The sequence below is a fragment of the Hippocampus zosterae genome, chromosome 10 (genome assembly GCF_025434085.1).
Source record: "Hippocampus zosterae strain Florida chromosome 10, ASM2543408v3, whole genome shotgun sequence".
NCBI lineage: Eukaryota > Metazoa > Chordata > Actinopteri > Syngnathiformes > Syngnathidae > Hippocampus > Hippocampus zosterae.
This window is the reverse complement of record NC_067460.1, coordinates 25,616,231-25,639,918: the sequence shown is the minus strand read 5'-3', so window position 1 is coordinate 25,639,918 and position 23,688 is coordinate 25,616,231. Positions and strand designations below refer to the sequence as shown.

At 50.8% G+C, this 23,688-nt stretch overlaps 3 protein-coding genes across 4 annotated transcripts in view; 1 reads left to right on the top strand and 2 right to left on the bottom strand.

Moving 5' to 3' along the window:
* LOC127608577 (high mobility group protein B1-like) overlaps positions 1-23,688 on the top strand; it is a 201,297-nt gene that overhangs the window by 102,969 nt on the left and 74,640 nt on the right. The gene's annotated exons all lie outside the window — the stretch shown is intronic.
* LOC127608546 (uncharacterized) lies at positions 163-14,882 on the bottom strand. Of its 2 annotated transcripts, XM_052077667.1 has the most exons (27): positions 14,706-14,882; positions 14,452-14,555; positions 13,741-13,977; positions 13,392-13,452; positions 13,261-13,313; positions 13,034-13,062; positions 12,841-12,952; positions 12,710-12,765; positions 12,533-12,623; positions 11,652-12,194; positions 6,461-11,338; positions 6,267-6,365; positions 5,969-6,038; positions 5,583-5,890; positions 5,340-5,512; positions 5,083-5,270; positions 4,727-4,897; positions 3,579-3,894; positions 2,766-2,921; positions 2,553-2,700; positions 2,262-2,371; positions 1,868-2,069; positions 1,620-1,786; positions 1,369-1,507; positions 1,042-1,298; positions 670-786; positions 163-602 (listed from the first exon to the last, which is right to left on the bottom strand). In XM_052077667.1, exons 2-27 carry the CDS (start codon positions 14,483-14,485, stop codon positions 231-233), a joined length of 9,087 nt encoding a protein of 3,028 aa, XP_051933627.1. In that variant the 5' UTR covers positions 14,486-14,555; positions 14,706-14,882; the 3' UTR covers positions 163-230. The 2 variants fall into 2 exon arrangements, 1 of the variants encoding a protein (XP_051933627.1); XR_007964279.1 differs by lacking the exons at positions 163-602; positions 670-786; positions 1,042-1,298; ... (2 more) ...; positions 1,868-2,069; positions 2,262-2,371 and having other exon boundaries at positions 2,766-2,907.
* LOC127608579 (protein furry homolog) overlaps positions 15,113-23,688 on the bottom strand; it is a 41,109-nt gene continuing 32,533 nt past the window's right edge. Inside the window, exons 52-62 of the mRNA XM_052077731.1 lie at positions 22,597-22,845; positions 21,472-21,612; positions 20,365-20,507; positions 19,506-19,716; positions 19,123-19,272; positions 18,929-19,027; positions 18,779-18,853; positions 17,855-17,872; positions 17,618-17,728; positions 17,207-17,406; positions 15,113-16,784 (exon numbers count right to left, since the gene is read on the bottom strand). Of these exons, the coding sequence (XP_051933691.1) occupies positions 16,526-16,784; positions 17,207-17,406; positions 17,618-17,728; positions 17,855-17,872; positions 18,779-18,853; positions 18,929-19,027; positions 19,123-19,272; positions 19,506-19,716; positions 20,365-20,507; positions 21,472-21,612; positions 22,597-22,845 (1,656 nt within the window). The 3' untranslated portion in view covers positions 15,113-16,525. The remainder of the gene's footprint in view (positions 16,785-17,206; positions 17,407-17,617; positions 17,729-17,854; positions 17,873-18,778; positions 18,854-18,928; positions 19,028-19,122; positions 19,273-19,505; positions 19,717-20,364; positions 20,508-21,471; positions 21,613-22,596; positions 22,846-23,688) is intronic.

Here is a 23,688-nt window from a genome sequence, read left to right as displayed (position 1 = left end):
TCAATCAGTTCCTCTTGCTGCAAATTGCTTTTTTTTACGTTTTTACATACAAAACAGTAATACTTACCTTGATTGTGTTTGTAATATTGTATTGTATACCTAGTTAAATATACCCGATTATATATTTTTTCCTTTGAGATACCTCCATTATATATAGAGAGAGACAAATAATTTATTCAAACATGTTTTTTTTACATTGTGGCTCCCTTTAACAATGCAGCAGAGTGCAGTTATAGTGCCTCATTGGAACGCAAGGCCTGCGTATCAATCATAGCGAGCTCATGGTCGTTCACCCACGCTTCCTCCTCCTTTTCATCAGGCGGACTTGCAGACACAGGCGCCAGGTTTGGGGTGCGTACAGTTTTTAAGGTGCTGGCTCTCCGAGGAGGGTTGAAGGTCTTCTTGACGAAAGGCGAAGCAGCCAGGCCCACTGGGAGAAACAATGGCGGAGGAGACGGCACGCGAGAGAGGTAGTCCACAGCTCGCCTCCTCTTCAAGCTTCTCGGGTCCTTCTCCGACGAAGAAGTGTCGGCTGCGGCCTGGAGGTTCCTGCTCGGTGGAGTGAAGGAGCCGAGGCTTCTGACCGGCTGCTGAGATGTGGTCTGTAAAGGGCAACACGCTTATAAGACAAATTACGCAAACCGAGCACAAGTGGAGAAGAAACCTTACGTTTGTCAACGCGTGTTGCGTGGGTGTAGTTTTCGGCGGCAGAGCGGGAGAACACACGTCCCTCTTGAGCACCTGGGCGAGTTTGTCCTCGGCGCACACAAAGAACGTCTCTTGTTCCTACAATACACGGATGCAAACATGACTACCACGCACCTCATCCAGCCTCCGAAGCCGTCGTCTCACCGACGCAACCATCAAACTGACTACACCCAATTCAGAAACCTACTGACCCACCCCCACCCCAATCCCGTTTTCCCCTTCCGAGTACCCATCTCAGCGACTTATCCGGGCATCAAGAAATGCTCTTGAGCCGAGAGAACGTAGGTGCCGTTGCTGTAACTTCAGACATTGTTGATGACAGTTACTCCGTACCTGCAGGAGGTCCCTGAGCCGCCCGAGGGCCTTTTGAAGATGCTCCTCTTTGGGTTTGGTGGAGAAGACGGTGAGGTCCCCCGCGTACACGACGGGGGTGGGCCGGGTGGAGCGGCCCCTCAGCTGCAGGTTGCTCAGCGCGAGCAGCGCGCCGGGTTTCACGACGTCCGCCAGGCCGGCCTGAAGCAGGCTGCTGAAGCAGAGGACCTTCACAAAATTCACCTTGCCGTCCACCAGGTAGAAGGCAGGAGAAGGGCCTGCGTCAACAACCAAAGATGTCAAATCAAGGTCTGCTGGATTCAAGTCAATGGAGGCTGGCGCACGGACCTTTTCCATCCAGCACACTGACGACGCATCCCGTCAGATCAACCTCCCCGCACGGAGGGTCAAATTCCAGCTTTTGAAGAGCCACAAAGTCGGTAGACACTCTCGGTCGAAAGCATGTTGATAACCATTCCGGAGAAGCCTAAGGGGGCGGGGGGATCAGTTCATTGGGTGTTTGATTTCACGTCCCTACCGATGCCCGACTATTAACCAACTTGCCTAGTTAAGCAAGTAAAAGAATGAATACCGGTCACCTGGAGTTCTTGAAATTGTGTTTTCTTGGTGGCGCTGAGCTGAAGTGCCCCAACAGCGCCACGCTTCTTCCTGTCCGACGTGGCCAAGTTGTAGACTTTGTATCGACGACTTTCCTTCAACAAGGCCTGCACATCCGAGGACGGTCGCCAAAGGTTCAACTGGTAAACTTGAGACCAAAAAAAAAGAAGACGTGAGTGTACGTAGAATATTGGTTAGGTAGGTGACATAGCAAAAGGCGGCGGCTCACCGTCGCCGGTGGGATTCAAAGAGTCGGCGACGCAGAGTCTCCAGACAGGGGTGACGTCTCTCTGAGGGCAGCTCGTTTGGCCGCCGTCCGTGTTTTTTTCCGTCGCGCGACGGTAGCGATCCTGCATTTCGGCCCGTTTCTTGTCCATGAGCGAGCGGCCGTACGCCCGCAGCGTCTCCAGCTGCTGCTCGCTCAGAAGGGCCTGGAAGCAGGAAGTCAAAATTTTGACCTTGAAAGCGATCAAACTTACATAGCATCGACTGTTCCTGCACCTCGCATCTTCTCTTCACCCCCCCCCCCCTCACACACACTTAAAAATACCTCCTAATCCATCTTAGCTTCCTTCCTACTCATCCAAACGACCCACCGTGCTCTTCAAACAGTATTTTGTTACCTCAAGTCCAGCGAGGTCGTCTCCCACAGCCTCGTAGAGCTCCTGCCCGTCCTGCAAGCTTCCAATATCTCGATGACTGACGCTCCTTCTCCTCAGTTGACGTTTGCTGTCTGCAAATGACCACAGTTCAATTTGCTTTGGGGGAAAAGTCATCTTTTGTATTCTTCCCCATTCGGGTACCAATCATAGCATGTCCGGCCTGCCGCGAAAGTTCGAAACTGGCCCCCTTAAGTCACGATAATCGGCACCTTGCACAACAATAATAGAAGTGGAAGTGGATCCGAGTCGTACCGATGTCCTCTTGTTCAAACTCTGCTTGTATCTTGTCGTAAAGCACCTCCATGGCCTTTTGCTTGCGGCCGTTGTGGCGCGCCGCCTCCTCCTCTTCGGCACGGGCCAAGCGGAAGACCACGCCTCCGTCCGACTTCCTCTCCATCCACTGAATATGTATACGCATAGTGTAAATTTCACCCAAATATTTTGTTTATCGATTCCAGCGAGTACCTGAACGGGGTAACTTCTCAGCACCACAATGTCCACGCAACCGACAGGCCCCCCGTTACTGAACAGTGACGACAGAGGAAGCAGGTACGGCCGAGGATCTTTGTAGAATCCCAGCTTGGTGTCCCATCGCGCGGGTCTGCTGCTGTTGGCGAAAATCTAAAATAAAATGTTTTAAATTACAATATGAGATCTTGTTTCTTGCTGCGTGTCAACGACAGCCACAAAGCAGGTGAGGAATCCATCCATCCATCCATCATCTACCGCTTATCCGGGGCCGGGTCGCGGGGGCAACAGCTTTAGCAGGGAAGCCCAGACTTCCCTCTCCCTAGCTACTTCTTCCAGCTCTCCCCGGGGGATCCCGAGTCGTTCCCAGGCCAGCTGGGTGACATAGTCTCTCCAGCGTGTCCTGGGTCTTCCTCGGGGTCTCCTCCCGGTGGGACATGACCGGAACACCTCACCGGGGAGGCGCTCAGGAGGCATCCGAATCAGATGCCCAAGCCACCTCATCTGGCTCCTCTCGATGTGGAGGAGAAGCGGCTCTTGGAGGAATCTTGGTGTGGATTATTGACTCTGATCAGAGTTTTGCCCAAAATGGTCTACCCGCACACAGGAAGGCGGCTCTGTCCGGCACATGTGCGATTCCACAGTCTGAACTAGTTCCGATTAGCTAACGAGCCAGGAGAAAAGGTCACAGTCACACAAGGGCCTAGCGCAAGTCACCTTTCTCTACTTATGTACCGGTTAACACCTCGAACAATCATCCCTCACCCTCGAAAAAAAAAAAAAAAAAGAAACACGTTGCCTTGCATGTACCTTCAACATAAGCGATTGGGGCGCTTCCAGCGGCGCACAGGCTTCCTGCGAACCCACCAGCTGAGCGCCGTGGATGATGAGCTTCCCGCCTGCGGCCAGTCGTCCCTTGCGAAGCAGAGCGCTCAAGGGCTCATCCAGCTGCGCCTTCACCGAGTACCAGCCGTCGGTCAGCCACACCACCGCGCACGGGTTCGCCACCCGGTCTTGGGAGACCACCCCGCAGATGCAGAGAACCAGAGTTTTGGCCGGCGTGTCGTCCTTTTCCATGATCTTCCTCAGAGCGGGTCTGCGGCTGTGGTCCACCTCCACGTCATATCTGACACGCACGTTGATGAGTTGGTGATTGCAATAAGACCGAAATAGGCTGACGGGCGGCTTCACAGTGCAGAGGTACCGGGTTCGATTCCGGCTCTGGCCTCCCTGTGTGGAGTTTGCATGTTCTCCCCGGGCCTGCGTGGGTTTACTCCGGGTGCTCCGGTTTCCTCCCACATTCCAAAAACATGCGTGGTAGGCTGATTGAACACTCTAAATTGTCCCTAGGTGTGAGTGTGAGTGCGGATGGTTGTTGGTTTCTGTGTGCCCTGCGATTGGCTGGCAACCGATTCAGGGTGTCCCCCGCCTACTGCCCGAAGACAGCTGGGATAGGCTCCAGCACCCCCCGCGACCCTAGTGAGGACCAAGCGGCTCGGAAGATGAATGAATGAATTAATGAATAGGCTGACAGGTGAGCTGGAGCTTGTCCCAGCCGGCGCCCGGCACATAAGGACAAACAACCGTTCACATGGAGGACAATTGTAACGTTTTGGGAATGTGGGAGAGAACTTACGCAACCATGAAGGGGGGTTGGGGGGGGAACACACGCAAAGCCCACATGGGTAAGCCGGAACTTGGATTCAAACCCCCGACCTCAGAACTGAAAGGCAGGTGTGCTAAGCACTCACACACACACCACGCTGACCCTTATTGCGTCTTGACCCAAAATGGCTGCTTCAAACCAAAATGGCTGACTGATTATCCGGGGCATGGCTGCTTGAAACGTATTTGTGTGCCCCGTTATGACAAACATGTCCACTAAATATCATGTCAATCAGTGATTTCAGGGGCTTCCCCCCCCCTCCCCCTTTCAGCGCAGCCTTTGTCCTTCTCACCTGTACTTGAGCTGCAGTAGAACCCTCTCAGGTGTGAGGCAGCGGCCTCCCATAGTTTGCGGGAAGGACCTCTCCATGGAAGCCAGCTTCCACACGATCCACCTGTAGTGATTGTACACCCACTCGTCAGCGAGCAATTTGGGATCCACGCCGGGCGTGTCGCACAAGGCTCTGCGGGGGAGACATCACAAAACGTCGCCAATTTGAACAAAAAAAAAAATTCTCAAAATTCCATCCAGCACACGTTTCAAGCTTCGGTCGCTGCGTTCTATTAATTCACAACAAAACGGCACTTAATAATTCTACACGCTGGACTTTTAAGCACGTATCACATTCCTAGTTTGACAATCAGCGACCTGCAGAACTGCTCTTTGCCGGCCGTCCCGTCCTCGCTGGGAATCAGCCGCCCGCCGTCCGCAAGTCGGATGCCGCTTTCGTCTGCGAAGGCGTCCTTTTTGAAGAACAGCTCAAGCCGAAAGCGAAAAGCCTCCGCCGTCTCGCCGGTGATGTCGCACACGTGACGATGCACTCCGTATTCATACAGCTGTAAACCCAAGCCGACAAAGTCCAAATACGTAGAAGATAAGCACAAAGGGGGGGGTTGAAAACTCACCTGCTTCTGGGTGTACTTGGCAGGGGGCCTGCAAGCCGCCGCATCCCTCAAACGTATCCTGGTGGCTCCCGAGGTTTTAGCTCGAAACAAGCTGCCAGGCAGAGGCCTCACCGTTTGCCGCATCTTCTTCCTGATCCTCATGTCTTGCATGTCTCGGGCCAGCTGCACGTTCGCTAGCGGCGGCCCAAAGCAAGGATTCATCTCTCTCTTGTGTCCCGTAACGAAAAGATGCAAAATGTTTACCTTGACCCCAAGATGCGTCGGTAGGTGGGATGTGGCCGTAGAAGGGATCGGTCATACTTTGGTCTGAGGCGGTTGTGGGCGGGTCTTCATTGTTTTGCGTCGACTTTTTAGAGAAGAGTTTCGTGGAATCCCATTCGACGACTGTCCTCTGTCTTTTAAACGGAGGAACGAAGGCTGGAGGCGTTGCGATGTCGCTCCTCCTCGGTCGGGCCTCGGTCTTCTTGAAAAATGGCAACGTCAACCCCGCCGGCGAGGGCTGCTGGTTGCTCTTCGATGAAGCGGCGGCCGCTACGGAAGCCGTGCCGTCTCTGTATGATGGGGGGGGGGGGGACAAGAGTGTGACGACGGTGCGTGTGATGGTCGGACGCTATCGGCCGGCGGCTCACCTGCGCGGCCTGGTGATGTTTGGGCCGAGTGTGACGTCGTACTTGAACACGGGCCTGTCCTTCAATAGACCTTCGAAAGAAACGCAGTAAAAATAAGCCAAATGAAAAGTACGCGGGGTGGAACGTCATAATACTTGTTAAAATGTGGACACGTGAAGGCCTTTGAGACGTTGTGATGAGTTGACTTGACCTCAAAACCTCCGCAGGCTAAATTTTGCTCCTCGGCAACTTTGGTCAGATTTTTTAACAATTGCAAATCTGTCAATTGGACTCTCAGAATTGTCAAGCGGCGTCGTACCTTTGGGAGAACTCGTTTGCGGGCAGAGCGTCGATCCTCGCGGGCTGTCGAGAGATCTGTCAAATTCTTCCAGGAGTCTTCTTTTCGAGGGAGGCTGCCCTAGAATCATTGAAATCATCATCACACGACAATTAGTTCCTGCTTCAAAACCGAAGCTGACGGCAAGTCCGCGACGATGCCGATTGGGTCTTTACCGGCCAATTCGGTGCCCTCGGCGAATCTTTTCTCGCGTGCTTGCTCCCGTGCGGGCGGGCAAGAGGCGCTTTCCAACGTCATGGAAGGTCCGGCGAGACTCTCGTCCTGCAACAAAGCTTTGGTGCAGTCCAGCGCTTCCTGGGCCAGAAACAACTGCTGCGTTTCAGTACAGTCGGTCAGGTCCAAGGACTCCAAGTTTACAATTGCGGCTTCCTCCGGCATCGGGATCGTTCCTCCGCCTAAGGCAGCCGACGCTTCCTGTCCGCGACCTCCGACGACCTCCGCGTGGGCCATTTCGTCTGCGGCCGCTGGCTTGTTCTCTCTTTCGCAAGCGCTTGGACCTGGATTAAGTCCAGATACCAAAGGCACACTGAAGGTTTTTCCCCGTGCGTCGGCTGCTTGGACACCATCACTGAGGCCGATGTCATCAAACAGAGCTTTGGCTTTCTGCAGCGCCTCGGTGGAAAAGGACGCGGGCTTCCCGCTGGCTGCGCTGAATCCGCAATGGCTTATTTGGCTCGGACCGACGCCGCATTGCTCGCCGGGGGGATTATTTGCCATCTTTGACCATCGGAAGCCGGCATCTTTGTCCACGACGCTTTCATCCAGCAAGGATTTTGCTCTCGCCGCGGCGCGGTCAGACACAAGAACTTTTTTGCCACTGGCTGCGCTAAAGCCCCAACGGCTGGCTGCGGATGCGCGGGCCGCATCACTTGTGCTTTCGGGACTCTCGGCGGAGAAGGATTTTGACTTCTTGAGAGCAGCGGACCCAATCGAAGATCTTCCGCCGTCGGCCGTCCGGAGTCCCGCATGTTGCGGACCGTCCCGTTTGGCTTGTGGCAAACTAGCGTCGCGGTGGAGCTTCTGGTTTTCACCCTCAAAATCATTGAAGAGAGATTTGGCTCTCGTCATCGCTTCATCAGAAACGGACAGGCTCCTCCCGCCGGCAGTAGAGAATCCGCCGCCGCTCGGGGAAGATGAGCAAATGGACGATGATGAAACTGCGGGTTTGGCCAGGTTCTTATAACGCCTGGTGTTTTTATCGTCTCCAAATGGAGCAGCGTTCTCGTTTCCAAGCCGGGTCTCAGGGATATTTTTGCTCACTTGAACATCTGACGTTCCATCTCCAGCGGCCCTCGTGTCCGAAGTCGAGCCGAGATCGCCAAAGAGGGACTTGGCAGAAAATGACGCAGGTTTCTGGCTAGGTGTCAAGAACTCACTTTTTCTCGCTAGCGGATCATCGTTCGGATGCTCCTCGACTGAATCGCAATCGTCGAGCAAGAATTTGCCTCTCTGAAGCGCAGCGGAAGAAACGGTGACTCGTTTGCCTCCCGCTGTCTGAAATCCACCCGCTTCACAGTCGACGCCCGAGGAGCCTCCGGGTTTCATTTTTGCGCCGGGGTCATCCTGGTGGTCTTCTTGGAAAAAATCTTTGGCTTTTGCTACAGACACGGGTAGCGTGCTCCCACTGGTGGCGGAGAATCCGGCGCCACTCAGGGAAGAAGAAGAAGAAGCGACATCCAAAGATGGATTTGCAGGCTTTTCCCCATGACGATGAAGCCAAATGTTTGGAGCATCCGTCTTCACGTTCAACGCCTTTACGCAGACTATGGACGGATTCTCTTTTGCGGACGTTCGGTCGTGACTGTCCGCCATGCCTTTGAAGTGAGCGTCCGCTCGTAGCGTCACCTTGTGGGGTAAACAACCAGCCAACGTTTCTTTGCTTGTGCTATTCCCTCGTTTCGAGCCATACGGAGTCAGAGCGGGACTCTCCAAGGTGGAGCCCGGGTCACCTCTGGCTGCAAATGAAGCTGGCAGGAAGTCACTTTTCCCCGAGGTTTGTTGTTCCTCAACCGCAAGGTTTTCGTCGAGCAAGGGTTTGATTGTCGGAAGAGCAGCGGAAGAAGCGCCGGCGACGTTTCGGCCCGCAGCTGCCAGGTCAGCGCGTTGGACGCCTAAAAAGCTTCCGTGTTGCATTTTGGAGCTCGGGGCATCCCCGGCGTCTTCTCGCAAAAGATCTTTGGCTTTTTTCAGGGCTGCCGCAGACACGAGGACCTTCTTCCCACTGGCAGTCGAGAACCCACCGGCACTCAGTAAAGAAGAAGAACCGATCTCCAAAGATGGATTTGCTCCATTATCATCACGCTGTCCATTTTCTACCTGATCATTTGGACAGTCAATCTTATCCCCAATCGTGGCATTTGCCGTTTTTGCGTCCTTTGCGCCAGAAACAGACGGACTCTCCGGACCGCGGTCGAGGTTGTCGAAGAGAGAGTCGTCGGCAAAGAGTGAATTTTCTGAAAAGGACCCGGGTTTCTCGCTGGCAGACAGCAGCTCACTCTTTGTCGCCGTTGGAGAACAGACCGGATGTTCCTTCACTTCAGAGCAATCGTCGAGCAAGAGTTGTGCCTTTTTGAGCGCGGCTGAGGAAACAGCAACTGGTTTGCCTTTCGCCGTCCGGAACCCGCCCGTCTGATGGTCAACACCTTTGAGGAAAGAGGAGGTTCCGTTTTTAACGTCTGCACTCGGGTCATCTCCGCGGTCTTCTTGCAAAAGCGGTTTGGTTTTTGTCAAGGCCGCCGCAGACGCCAAAGTGTTTTCCCCACCGGCAGCGGAGAATCCACCACCGCCACTCCAGTTCGAAAACTCCAGCTCCAACCAGGAACTTGCAGCGTTTTCACCGTTTTGATGCTCTGGCTTTTCATTCTCAACGGGATGGAGTTGACCATCCGTCGTCTGCACGTCGGCAGCATTTCCTCGTTGTCCGTCGTTTGTCGTTCCACCGGAAACGGAGAGACTCTTTGAAGCGGAGCGCAGCTCGTCAAAGGGATCATTGGCTGAAAACGAGCGAGGCTTCGCGCTCGCCGTCAGCGGCGGCTCACTTTTGCCGAATGCTCGCTCGCATGCCGGATGTTCCTCAACTTCATGACAAACACCGAGCGAGGATTCCGTTTTCTTCGGCGCAGCGGAGGAAACCCGTTTAGCTCCTGCGAACTGGGATCCACCCGGCAGAGGGTCAACCTGCCCGATTCCCGATTCCTGATTCCGAAAGTCCTCTTGCCGGGCGCGCGCAAGCATGTTGCCGGGACTTTTTGGAGCGCTTTGATCGGGTATGGCGGATGAAAAGACGCCTCCGAGCGGCTCCTCCGTGTCGTAGCCGTCGACGAATTGCTGCTCATTCCGAGAGGTGCGCACGGGCAGATCGGACCCGTCGTTTTCAACACTCGCCTCCGAATCCTGAAATAAATGTTTGGTTTTCTTCAGACATTTTTGGGAAACTGTCACAACACTTTCTTCAGCTTCTTTTTCCGTAGTATGTGCATGTAGGGGTTGCCTAGCAACAGCGGATTCTTCAAGATGAGTCGTACCGCATGAGGTCAAAGTCGTTTTCTCGTTTGCCTCCGCGCAAAAGCTGTCATCGAAATCGATCCCGGACAGCAAGTGTGCCTCAAGGTCTTTGTCAGCTTTCCAGGAGAGGGCGGAGGCCTCTTTGCCCGGTTGTTTTAACTTGGCGGTTCTGAACTGGGTGAAGTCAAACTGGCTGCCCGCTTCTTCCAGGAGGGCGCACAACGCCTTCACGTCAGCTTTCTGGGAGGCGGTCAGCCGGCAGCTGGACCGGTCGCAGTTTCGGGCCCGGGAAGCGGGAGCCGCCGCTGCGGGAATTTCCTCTGTCGCATCACGGGCGCATTCGAAGGCTCGGTCGGCTTGACCCGCAACCGCGTTTGCGTTTCCGGGACAATTTGAAGCATCCTGAACCGGCTTGACCAATGAAGAGAAGCCTTGAAGCGACTCGTTTATGTCGGAACTGTCAAACGGCAAATTGTTTTGGGAAGCTTTTGGTGGACAGCTCGGGGGAGAATACGACCCCGCAGGAATTTCCTCTTTGGGATCACCATCGCAACCGGTGACTCCATCAGCCTGACATGTGACCGTGTTCACGTTTGCGGGACTTTTTGGAACATTTTGAGCTTGTTGGAAGGAGCCATCGAAGCCTTGTAGCGTCTCCTCCCTTTCATCACTATTTTCCCACATACACTTTTCAGAGAGACTTCCTCGACAGCTCAAAGCAGAATCGGACGTTGTGGGAGTTTCCTTAGCAGGGACGCTTTTCATGGGTCGCCGCTGAGCATCACACACGTCAAAGAGTTGATCATCTTTCTGCGGGGCGCCTGCCGATATTTGCATACTCTGGTTCGAAGTCGTTTGGAATTCCGACACTTGAATCGAGGGAAGGGAAATATTTACAATTTCTTGCTTCCTTTCACAACAGTCGGATTGAAGTGAAACCAGAGGTTGGGTTGAGTCTTTGAAACTCCCTCGCGTGTCTTTGGTGTCAATCCACGTTCCAAGTAAAACCTCCTCCAAACACATCTCGTGTTGTTTGGTAGGCGTGGACTCGAACGTCCGCCGGTGATGCAGTTCCTGTTTCTCCGAGCGGGCCGCAGTCGCATGCGAGACGTCGGCATCGGCCGACAGGAAGCCACTGTCGCTCGGCGCCGGCTCATCGACGGACTCGTCGAGAGGTACTTCATCACCGTGAAGCCCGACTTGCCTTTTGGCCTTCCGTCGAGCAACTCTCAGCGCGGTCAGACAGGCAAACGGGGAGAAGCCGCAAGGAGGAGGAGAAGGTGGAGCAGGAGGAGGGGGCGGGCCCACTTGAGGTGGTGCGCCCGGATAGGACATTTGACTCAAGTCTTGCGCAAATGCTCGGCAAAGCTGCGACATCTCCAAATCCTTCGTGTTGACTCGACGCAAGGACGACAACTTTTCTTTTGCGACGGCTTCCCGTTGCTGAAGCTCGTCCTTCCCATCCCCGACGTTACAAACGCCGGCTTCATCGTTGGCTTTCGACATCTGCACAACAGGCAGCTTATGACCTGAAATGAAAATACAAAAGTCAATGCCGCTGATGTCCAATGAAAGGCAACCATCTCCATATTGTAGCGGCCTGTGTAACGTGAGTCAAGACTAACAATGACTAACAATACCCCCCCTGCAAAAGTAAATAAACAACAAGAATTCCAAGACACGTGCGTTTTAGGTTCACCATTTCCTTCAAATTAAAATGTGCTCGATTGATACCAACTTGCATCAAAATGTGAGTCTGCGTGTGCGGAAAATTCAAGCAAAAACGTGCACTTCAGACGACAACAAGTGTATACAGCACGTCGAGGCGTTTTGGTGAAATACCTTGCACCGAGTTGTTCTTTAACGAGTGCTTCTCCTTATCAATGGTGTAAATAAAGGCCGTCTTTTTCCGGGTGAATCCAGCACACTTGAAAGACGCTCCGACCGGACTCTTGGCTCGTGTTGTGCATTTATCTTGCACTTGGGTGGCAACGGTGGTGGCTGGAATTTCTGATAGAGGCAACGGTGTCCACAGTGTCATTTCGCTATCTTCGGTTTCCACTGGAGGATTTCTGCATAGCGCTTGATCGGATTCTCTTTGCTCCGAAAACGCAAGCTCGGACTCCATTGAGACATCCAAGGGGCTGCTGCCGTGTTCTTTTTCTTCCGTCCTTCTCGTTGTTTCGGTCTTCACCTGCCTCACTACCGAACTGCTGTTGGTCAAAAACACGGGCAGGCTGTTCTCGGTCCCGTCAGGAACACTGGGCGCCGGGCTACGGATCGCCTCAGGGGGCGGCTGGCTCCGGGTGCCATCGTTGTGCTGCGGGGATGGCCGAGGGGACATTTGGAGCGTTGGATGAGGGCAGGCCTCTGGGCAATCAGAATCTGTAACGTGGAGAAGGAGCGTTGTTCAATATTCTTTGGCAGAATCATAATCTGATTTTTTTTGGGTGGCCGGGAAGTATTTTTTAATACAAGTAATTACGACTTCACCATTTCATTAGCATTGGTTAGTGATAGACCACGACATGTTCTGACTTAGCATACAAATTTGGATGACGTCAGTGCCGAAATACAGAACTGTCGTCATCTGAGGATTTCCATTCATTGAAATGGCGGAAGGAGATTTAAGATATGATCGTTTGTTATTTGATTTACGATCATCATCGCGGGAGAAACTGAACTCACAAGTCAAAGGAGAAGTGTCACAGCATTTGTCATACCTTGCAGAAGCTCAAGCGGGTCATTGCTTTGCGTCGACGCCAACCCCTGTCTGGAATCGTTGGACAGAGATGGGAAGAGTTTCCGAACCAGCTAAGGAAAAAGTGACAAATATCATCATCGAGTATACGGTGTAGTTAAAATATCAAGTAATATGCAAAGTGTACACAAGAACTCACCACGGCACTCTTGCCCATACAAAATGTCGTCGGGCTGGGACTTTCATTTGTCTTCGCTGCAAGTGGACAAAAGCAACACAGTGGTTGTCAAGCTTTCCATACAGTAGGAATACGACAAAATTCTTGCTTACATATAATGAGGGTAGAAGGCAAAGCCGGCGGCGTATTCAGCGAGCTGGTCCACGAGATATCGGGGTGAATGTCGGCGCCCAGGCTCTCGGAGATGCGTTGGGCGTAATTGGCCTGCATCATTTCAAACCCCATTGTTGCCATTTTCCTCTCATGTCAAGAGTGTCACATTTATGGGAGAATAAATGAACTTACTGGGGACACTTGTGGCGTGTGAAGCCCATCTGAAGGAAAAAAAAAGCAACAAACAAAACAAAAACCATTAAGAAAGGACATTTTAGACTTTAAAAGGTGAAAAAAACCTGCATTTTCTTATACATTTTAATCAATACCATAATTCTAGTCAAATACAATTAAAATATTGTGTATATATAAACAACAGGCTAGTAAATTTCAATTAAAAAAATATATATAATAATTACCAAACCAGTTGGGAGTGCGTGGGCGTCCATATCCATAATTTGAATGCGGGACCCTGTGTATGACATCATGGGGTTTGTTTCACAGATTTACCAGTAATTGAAACATGCACCGGAAGCGTCACTTCACTTACGCGTCCTTGGCAAGCCCAAACAAACACGGACTCCTGGTGTCCCACGGCAGCAGTTCATTCTCTAAAAGGAAAAAAAAGGTGCACATTTTGGACACTTGGCAAAAAAAAAAAAAAAGGGAAAAAAAAGCTAAACTAGAAGCAGAGCAGCAGTGTTGTTGGATGCACAGATTTAAGTCATTATTGGCGTGACACAGCGCAATTTGATGGCTTGAATTGCTGCCACAGAGCTTGCTTTTCACTGTCTTGACGGAAGCTTGCTCCAATCATTATCTTGGGTGAAAACCCCAAGTTGACCTAACTCGATTGAATCATTTGAATGGATTCAAATCCGAAATGTAATTTTCCGCACCTTGTTGGTAGTCATTATCCGGGGATGGAACATAGCTGCGTCTGAACACACGAGGTATCGAAGAGTGTTGACTTTGGGCCACATCGGCAGCAGCAGTTTTGCGCAAAGGCGTCTTGAAGTTTGCCTCCTGGTTGGGACAAAGTTCTTCTTGGTCGTCCGAATCGGAGAGGTTTCCTTCCTTAGAGGACGCTCGTGTGGTCAACACCTGGAACCAGTCGGGGTCCAACTGTCCCAACTCTTGTCATGAAAAGAAGACGATTGTAGTTGAGAAAAAACAAACACATTTGAAACTATCATATGTATCACTAATCCATTCACTAAAACCCATACTATCTGGTCAACTAATTCAACCCCCAAAACATACATACCACCTCAGCTTGTTTGGAGGTCACTCAGACTGTGAGTCCAAGTATATACAGTACTGTGGTTCTTGGACTAGTGCGTGTTGCCATTTTTCCTTTTAGTATTTTATGCGAAGCAATGCACACAATGTTACAACGAAAAGGAAACGGTAGCCGAGTAAACGTCCATGATTCAGCGACTGAATGTCATAATGGAAACGACATTTTATTTGACTTTGTAAATTTGCTGTCATTGAAAAGAAGACTTTGGCGTGGATTGGAATGTAGGATGGCCTCAGGCGCTCATCGAGCAAATTCTTTGTGGACAGACAAGTCACATTTGTATTTGCAGTCGTTTATGTCTTGTTACCTTTGCAAAGTTCTTCTGTCAAATAGTCGTTCATGCTCCGCGAAGGGAAGAAATCCACCTCCCGAGGCTTAAGTAGTCCTAATATTAGGTCCTGTTTGGCACACCTACAGAGGGACAGGTGCCGTAAAATGAAGCTCGATTGAGATTGAACCCACTCAAAATGACACGGACGAACCTGAAAGCTGTTAAAAACGAATACGACCTTTTCGACCCACTATGAAATTAGAAAATGATGTGAATTCGACTCCACTTACCATAACGGCGTGAGGTCAACTTTTAGAACGCCAGAGAATTACACTTAACGTATCAAAGTTGTGAAACAAAACCAAACTGAACTTGGCAAAAGTGTGTCGAAGCTTCAAGGAAGCTAATGCTACAGACATCAACATTTAAGCTAGTTTTGTACTAAACAAAACTCGCGCGCCTTGCTGAATACCGGAACTCACTAGGATTGCCTTCAAAATAAGAGATTTGTTTCGGCGAAATACAAATGTACTGTGCAGTACAGTTTTTATGAACATATTGCCTTCAAAATAAGATTCACCACTTACCTTTTTGCGTGGTATTTGCAGTACTGTATTGTAGTAAATTTTTTTCACCATTTACACATTTCTGTTGTAGTACTGTATCCCCAAAACATTCATTGTACAAATGAACAATATTTGACAAAGGTACATTTTATTTTTAATTGTAACATTAAGTGTACACAACACCAAATTCAGGACATGGCAAAGACTATTTACAACATCCGACTACAAATTCTACATCTTTAAAAATATGCATCTCTTCTACTCACTATATATGCAAATTGCACTCCATCCATGCATTATCCAAACCTGAAAGTCTCGGGCGCGCCGGAGCCTATCCCAGCTCTCTTCGGGAAGTAGGCGAGCTGCACCCTGAACTGATTGTCAGTCAATCGCAGTCAAGTCACATTGCAAGTTGATAAAAACAGACTCGAATAAAGCTTCCAATAGCGCTATGTACAGTTATTCATTGAAAATAGTTTTGTCCGTAAAGAAACTAAGAAGTGTGTAACAGGCTCCAAAAATAATGTTTTCCTTAAATATAAATGTCATTTGCTAAAAAGCTGTTCCAAATACAAAGTCCATTTTTTTTGGTAATGCATAACGCACTCATAGCATTACAGTAGATCTGCAGCATTTCAAAGTAGTTTGACTACAGTCCATTTAAATCCATAATTCCCATCTAAAATGGCCGCCGAATAAAATCCCACACGTACACAAGCACACGCACACATCACTAAGTAATACATCCTCCCTTATTACGTTTTTTCTCTCAAATACATTCTTTACTGCACAGTAAAATTCTTCCACTTGTGTGAAAGAAAATTGCACAATTCCCCTTTAAGATGAATTGCAAAGCTTTGGTATGTTATTTCTATTTAGCGTGTGACCGGGAAGTATACACCACGCCAGAGTGCACAGAAATCCGCGTGCCAAGATGGTGGCAGAGTCGAGAAGATTTCAGTCTGTAATAAGATAAGGTGCATAAAACAAATGTATTGGGCAAAAACTGTCACTACTTATGGATATGGGACTTTTGTCTCTTTTTTCAAGAAAATAGCAAAATAAATATATATCCATCCATCCATCTTCTACTGCTTATCCGGGGCCGGGTCGCGGGGGCAACAGCTTTAGCAGGGAAGCCCAGACTTCCCTCTCCCAAGCTACTTCTTCCAGCTCTCCCCGGGGGATCCCGAGGCGTTCCCAGGCCAGCTGGGTGACATAGTCTCTCCAGCGTGTCCTGGGTCTTCCTCGGGGTCTCCTCCCGGTGGGACATGCCCGGAACACCTCACCAGGGAGGCGTTCAGGGGGCATCCGAATCAGATGCCCAAGCCACCTCATCTGGCTCATCTGGTTCACTCTTGTTTCTCTTCAGATCGTATAAATAAATATATATATATATTTAAAATATTTTTCATGGAGGTGTGTAAAATTTTGAGGGGGGAAAGAGAAAAGCGGTGGTGACCAAAGAAATGAACTATTTTCGGGCGCAGTTGCGTGTGAATGCCTCGTCAGTAGTGCAAGAAGAGCTGTGGAGCGCGTCGCGCTCAGAGGCTGGATCCCGACACCTTGGCGTCGGGCAGGAAGGCGGCGACGGCCCGGTAGCCGCGCGCCCGGCCGATCACGTCGCGCATCTCCCCGTTGAGTTCGGTCAGCTTGGCCGTGACGTCGCTCAGGTCCCGTTTGCAGCCCACCAGTGCCAAGGTGCCCGTCCGGCCCAGCGTTTGGTGGCGGAAGTAAATGCTGAGCAGGGTCTGGACCTCGTCCTCCGAGGGGCTGCCGAAAATGTGGTTGGGCCACGTTGTTCTGGAAACAAAAATGTTTTCCTTGGAGTTTACGTCGTAGGATGTCCACAAGTTAAACTCACGGTCACTGTCAAATATTTTCAGAATCAGTGATTCTCTGAATAATTGCACCAAAAATGAAAATGAACCGATGCAAGTTATTTGTGATGCTTGAAAGGTTTGAAATAAGCAACAATGACAGAGAATATTTACTTTGTGAGGCTTTTTTTTTTTTTAAGGTGAAACTATGGCTCTGAATATTTCAGCGATTCGCAAAATGACTTGCCATGAATTTGATGATTGATTCATGGGCAAACCTTAACCTTCACCCCAGCCAAAAAATTACCGTTTGAAATGGAAAAGTAATTTTTTTCAATATTTTGGCAATATTCCGAGTTTCCACTCCCCCCAATATGGTCCGGTTTCATCCCTGCGCCAGGTCACCTGCACTCCCGAATGTAGCGAATGGTGAAGCCGCCGCTCTTGAGAACTTCCAAGACGGCCTGCACAGCCGCCTCGGACGAGCTGAAGGCGCACGGCTCGCCCGGCTCGCCCGTCTCGCCCGGCGTCCTTTTGTCATCTTCCAACGACGCCGCTCTTAGTTGGCTCCTCAAGTCGCTCAGCTCTCGGGACATGTCGCTGAGCTACGGGTCACAAAAAGTCAAGGCGCTTGCGGCGTTATGATCACCAAAGCGCTCACGTTTCAAACTTATCTGACATTACCCTGCAAAATCACAACTGAACCCTTCAATTCTTTGTATTCACTTTAATTGTTAGTACATATGTCGAAAGTAGAATACAGCAGAGTGCTTTTATTTCTTTTTTATTCGTCAAGGCGTCACTTGGTGTGCCTACTTTGGGAAGAGAGCCGATTGCGTAGACCTGCTCGACCAGTTTACAGTAGGCCTGAAACAGCAGTAAGAGCTGAAAGTGGAGTTTGTAGAGTCTCTGACACAGCTCCAGTTGCTGAAAACAAATGCGCAAAAACACGATTTTCAGTCATCATTTCTAGGCCAGCCTAAAGCAGCTCATTTCAGACGTGAAATTATGAAATGACGACAGTGAGAAAAAGAAGCCCCCGCTCCAACTTACAGCAAGAGATGCCATTTGCTACAAAGCCAGCATGTCACAGGACAGAAACAGAAGTGAGAGCAAGCAAAGAGAATCAAAGGGCGGCCCAAGCAAGTCACGTTGTGTGGCCCCCCCACCCCTCCACCACACCGCCCCCACGCAGCAGAGCCGCTCTGCAATTTCCATCCACTCTTTTTACTAAAAATGATGCCTATGTGTGACCCGTGACTGGCTGGCAAGCAGCACGTCCACGAGGCTCCTGAAGATAAACGGACCAGATCACGGATGGATGAGACTATATTAGGGGGCGTGTCTTACCCCCTGTGGGAAGTTACGGTACGTGAGCGTAAACTTTCCACGATATGCCCCCACCCCCTTTACGATGACATGCGGCAAAAGAAGCTTATGAAAGGTATGTAAGGGGGAAACAACTCACGGAGCTACGGCGTCACACTGATCGCAATGCAGAAGTGTGAGAGCTTAGTTGGAGTGGAGATGATTTTAAACACTATTCCAAATGCACATAAGCGAGAGAGCACCCGCTCTGACACCCGCTCTTCCCAAACATTCTCAAAAGGTCTCCAGAAAAAGGAGTTTTGATGGACTTTTCGAGAGGAGCCAGATGAGGTGGCTTGGGCATCTGATTCGGATGCCTCCTGAACACCTCCCTGGTGAGGTGTTCCGGGCATGTCCCACCGGGAGGAGACCCCGAGGAAGACCCAGGACATGCTGGAGAGACTATGTCACCCAGCTGGCCTGGGAACACCTCGGGATCCCCCGGGGAGAGCTGGAAGAAGTAGCTTGGGAGAGGGAAGTCTGGGCTTCCCTGCTAAAGCTGTTGCCCCCGCGACCCGGCCCCGGATAAGCGGTAGAAGATGGATGGATGGATGGATGGACTTTTCATGGACCCCGCGATGCTTTTAAAGCCCCCCAACCGCCTGTTACCTTTTCCTCCTGCTCCATGGCTTGGCGTGTCGTGCCAGGACTCGGGAGGAAGGCGACCTTACAGCTGCTCAGCCACTTTGGAACCAGAACGTGGAATGATTGATTGCAACTCAACCGGATATTTTCCCAGAACCCCTTCCCCTTCCTTACCGTGAGCGTTGCCTCCTTTTTGCTGTTGTAAGTATCCAGGTACTCTTGCAGCTCCAGCACGCTGAATTTCATTTTCTCCAGGAGACCGTACGACATGATCTGGGAAGAGTGAACAACCAGGCGTTGCGGTCCAGATTACCTTCGATACAACACGGCGTCTGAAAAATCATCCACTGACGTGTCAGGTGACTCACCGTGTCGGCGTCAATAAACAACAAGGGGCACTCGACACACGCGGTCAGCATTTGAGACGACCTCAGCAACTTTGCTCCTAATCCTCTCAGGCTGTCGTTGAGGGAACTCACGGCGTCGCGGGTCAGTGAGCTAAATTTGCTCTGGATACTCTGCGATCAAAAAAACAGATCTTCAAGTCCACAACTGCATTGTTATGCGCAAAAAAACTACAACATGACTACAGAATCCTGCCGAACCCTGACCTAAGTGAACGTGCACACACTGCCTGTTGATTTGGTGCTGCATTTTTTTTTTTTTGTGCAAAAATCCTTCAAAGCGGAATATGCACCAAAAAAAGGGGATCAGGGTCTTCCTGTCCAAGAGTCAAGAATCATGGACTTACCTGGAAAAGGCAGCAGAAGACGTGGAAGGTGTAGACGGCGCAGGAGCCGTCCGAGTCGCGCGCCAGCTGGTTTAGGTGTGCGCGCCAGGCCTCCTCGGCGTTGTCGCACGCCGCCGGCTGGAATGCCGCCAGGATGGCGGAGAAGAAGGGCGAGGGTGGCGGCGAAGAGCCCGAGCCCGGCGTGGCGTCATCTCGCTCCTCCTCCGCGAGGCTGATGGCCAAAGAAGAGTTCAGACGGCGTGTTTAGTCAGCCCGAGTGGAAAAAAAGTTTGATGATGACACACGGATGAGGCGATTGCAACTAAGCTGCAATAATAAAACTCTTCCGAGCCGCTTGATCCTCACTAGGGTTGCGGGGGGTGCTGGAGCCTATCCCAGCCGTCTTCGGGCAGTAGGCGGGGGACACCCTGAATTGGTTGCCAGCCAATCGCAGGGCACACAGAAACGAACAACCATTCGCACTCACACTTAAACCTAGGGACAATTTAGAGTGTCCAATCAGCCTGCCATGCATGTTTTTGGAATGTGGGAGGAAACCGGAGCACCCGGAGAAAACCCACGCAAGCCCGGGGAGAACATGTAAACTCCACACAGGGAGGCCGGAGCTGGAATCAAACCCGGTACCTCTGCACTGTGAAGCCGACGTGCTAACCACTGGACTACCGGGCCGCCCCATAATAAAACTCACAGAGGATAAAGAATATATGACCGGGAGTATTTTTTGTATGCTCTATTGCACGCTTGTATTCAACAAAAGTCGTTCAAAGGGGAAGTCAAGTCATTAAAATTCTTGAGAATACGTTTCTATGCGCCCCCAGTACGTTACTTCGTTTCCGGGGAAGAAGCCGGGTGGGCGTACCTGGGCAAGCCGCTGTGGAGATCCGGATCTTTGTAGAGAGTGAGCGCAGCCTCCGGAGTGTGGCCGCAGTGAAACTCAGGAGGGAGGGAGCTTACGGGGGGGCACGCGTCCTGCTCGTTTGGGTCTTCATCTGCTTGTAAAAACTGTTTGAAAGCCGCAGACGTGCTTCTTCAGCGTGTTTAGACACACACAGCAATGCACGGGCGGTAAATTGTGAATACAGTGAACCCTGGACCAATGTATGTACTTTGGGGAGAACACAACACCCCCAAAAAGAAATGTCGGAAATACTTTGGAGGAAAAAAAAAAAGGAAGTAGAGTGTATGGTGACTGTTGGGAGTTCTCGTAACCTGAAATAACGATTTCACGACAAGTGTACGAAGGCAACTCGAAAATGTTCATTTCACTGGCAAATGTCCACGCTTCACGTTGGGGGGGCTCTTTAGCGAGGGTTCACAGTATCCACCAATAACATGCACAGCTGTCAACATCATGATTTTTTTGTTTTGGGGGGGGGGGGTGAACGGTAAATGGTTGCACTAACCTTGCCAGGGACGCTCCTCGAGGTTTTTGTCTTTCTTTAGAAGGATTTGTTGTGCCAATTCAACAGATTTTGAGTCTTAAGTGCCAGCCAGCACGCTCCTTTTCATTTCGGGGGGGGGGGGGGGGGGGGGCGGCAATGTGTACACCTTGTGTAGGTCCCGCATGCCCATACAGGAGTTCTCCCCGCCCCCACATAGAAGCAGTAGGTATACACATTGCCTCTTATAGCAGAGCGACACACAAGGGAGGGGGGGGGGGCGCTTCTACGATCCCAGCATCATTTCTACTATTAAATAAAGCGTTACGATAATGCCGGCTTGGCCAGTTCATTCCCTTCTAACATGCAAAAAGAAAACCACACGATGGTCACATGCTCCTCTAAAGGAGAGGAAAAGTCAAGAGAGGAGAGAACGTATGAGGAAGAACCCAAAGCGGTGAAGGAAGAACCCAAAGGGAGAGCGAGCGTAGCGACTATTTAGCAAAATTGGTGAAAAACTCGAGAATGGAAGAGTGGTAGGAGCTGGTCGTCTCCAGAATCTCAGACACCCTGAAGCCCTTATTCACCCGCTGCTTCGAGTCCTCGGGCAGTTGGACCTCGAAAGTGGGATTTTGGCTGGCGAGAGGCGTGGAGTTGGCTGACATGTTGCTACAAAAGGAGGGAGAATCCACGTTACGGATCTCGGCGGTTGGGGAGAGGTCGCCGGCCTGCGAAAAGAGACACGTCGGAGGTGGCTTAAAACAGCCAGCGAGGGGGCGCCACATTCCGTTCATATGGCAGAAATCCGCTTCCGTGCTCGCTGTCAAGCGTGTACGGATGGCACACTGTGGATATTTAGTTTTTTCTTTTTGACAAAATACCCATCCTTATATCATCATTGAGATATCGGGCTAACATATCCAGCTACTGCATTTCGGCCATATGGCACAGCCGGAATCCGAAGCGCATCCGGTTGGCAAGAGACGGCGCCATCTCTGATGGCCCCGCCGATAAACAAACCCTCACACGTCATTTGACCAGAGAAAAGTGGGTAAATGCCTCGAATCATCCGCACTACGTTGCGTAAATCCATAAATGGCATTTCAAATCGCATGTTAGCATAAAGCTAGTGGACAAAATGACTGAACATGTTGCTTTTCAACCCCTTTCACGCACCCTGTAATCTGTAATCTGATCAAATGATTAGCTGTCCACTGTTGTAACCAATAGCACGTCGGCTTCACAGTGCAGAGGTACCGGGTTCGATTCCAGCTCCGGCCTCCCTGTGTGGAGTTTGCATGTTCTCCCCGGGCCTGTGTGGGTTTTCTCCGGGTGCTCCGGTTTCCTCCCACATTCTAAAAACATGCATGGCAGGCTGATTGAACACTCTAAATTGTCCCTAGGTGTGAGTGTAAGTGCGAATGGTTGTTCGTCTCTGTGTGCCCTGCGATTGGCTGGCAACCGATTCAGGGTGTCCCCCGCCTACTGCCGGGAGACAGCTGGGATAGGCTCCAGCACCCCCCGCGGACCCGAGTGAGGATCGAGCGGCTCGGAAGATGAATGAATGAATGTTGTAACCAATGTCCCTGATATTCATTTTTCTAAAATTCTCTTTTGCTTTATGTATCCATTATGATGTCAACTTTAACTGGGAATGACAAATAACGGTGAGTGACTCTTGTAATAAATCAAGAAAGAATATGTGCCCCTACTAGCTGCGAGCGGGAGAGGATTTGGCTGGCCGAGAGGGAATCCTCCTCCTCCTCCTCCTCCATCTCCTCCTCCACTTCCTCTTCCTCCTCGGAGGACTCCTCCGAGTCGTCATCGCCAGTGACGCGGCTCAGGCCGGGCATGTTGCTGGACAGGTGGCTATCATCCTCCAGGGCGCGCAGGTCGCTTTGGTCCAGGCTGTCCACCGAGTGTCGGCGCACACCCCAGTTGAAGTTGTCCACCGTCTCACCCTGCGACAAAAAAAAAAAAAAATCACAAACTTCCATTGTGGTTTCATTTTTATTCATTCATTCATTCATCTTCCGTACCGCTTGATCCTCACTAGGGTCGCGGGGGGTGCTGGAGCCCATCCCAGCCGTCTTCGGGCAGTAGGCGGGGGACACCCTGAATCGGTTGCCAGCCAATCGCAGGGCACACAGAGACGAACAACCATTCGCACTCACACTCACACCTAGGGACAAGTTAGAGTGTTCAATCAGCCTGCCATGCATATTTTTGGAATGTGGGAGGAAACCGGAGCACCCGGAGAAAAGCCACGCAGGCCCGGGGAGAACATGCAAACTCCACACAGGGAGGCCGGGGCTGGAATCGAACCCGGTACCTCTGCACTGTGAAGCCGACGTGCTAACCACTGGACTACCGGGCCGCCTGCTTTCATTTTTAATTTAAATTTAAATTACATTTTTAAATAAATAAAAAATCGACCTCTTAATATGTATCGAATGCACACAGTCACTAAACATGTGATTTAACAACCACAAATTTTCGGGTTCCAGGTCAAAAAACGACAACCACCACAACAACATGCATACTTCATGTGCCCAGGAATTAGTCACATCTCAAACACGCTGCACAAGTGGTGGCATGCGCGCACAGCAAAAAGAGCAGAGAAACTTACCTGCAACTCCTGGAGAGCGCACAAAAAAAAAATGAAAAATACAACATTACTTCATTGCTTTTTCATATGCGATCATACAGTCAATTTCCGAATGGCATTTTTGTGGAAAAGGCATATTAGCGCTGAAATGAAATGTTGAGTGCTTCGCCGAACTGCTGAAATTGAAAAGTTGGAA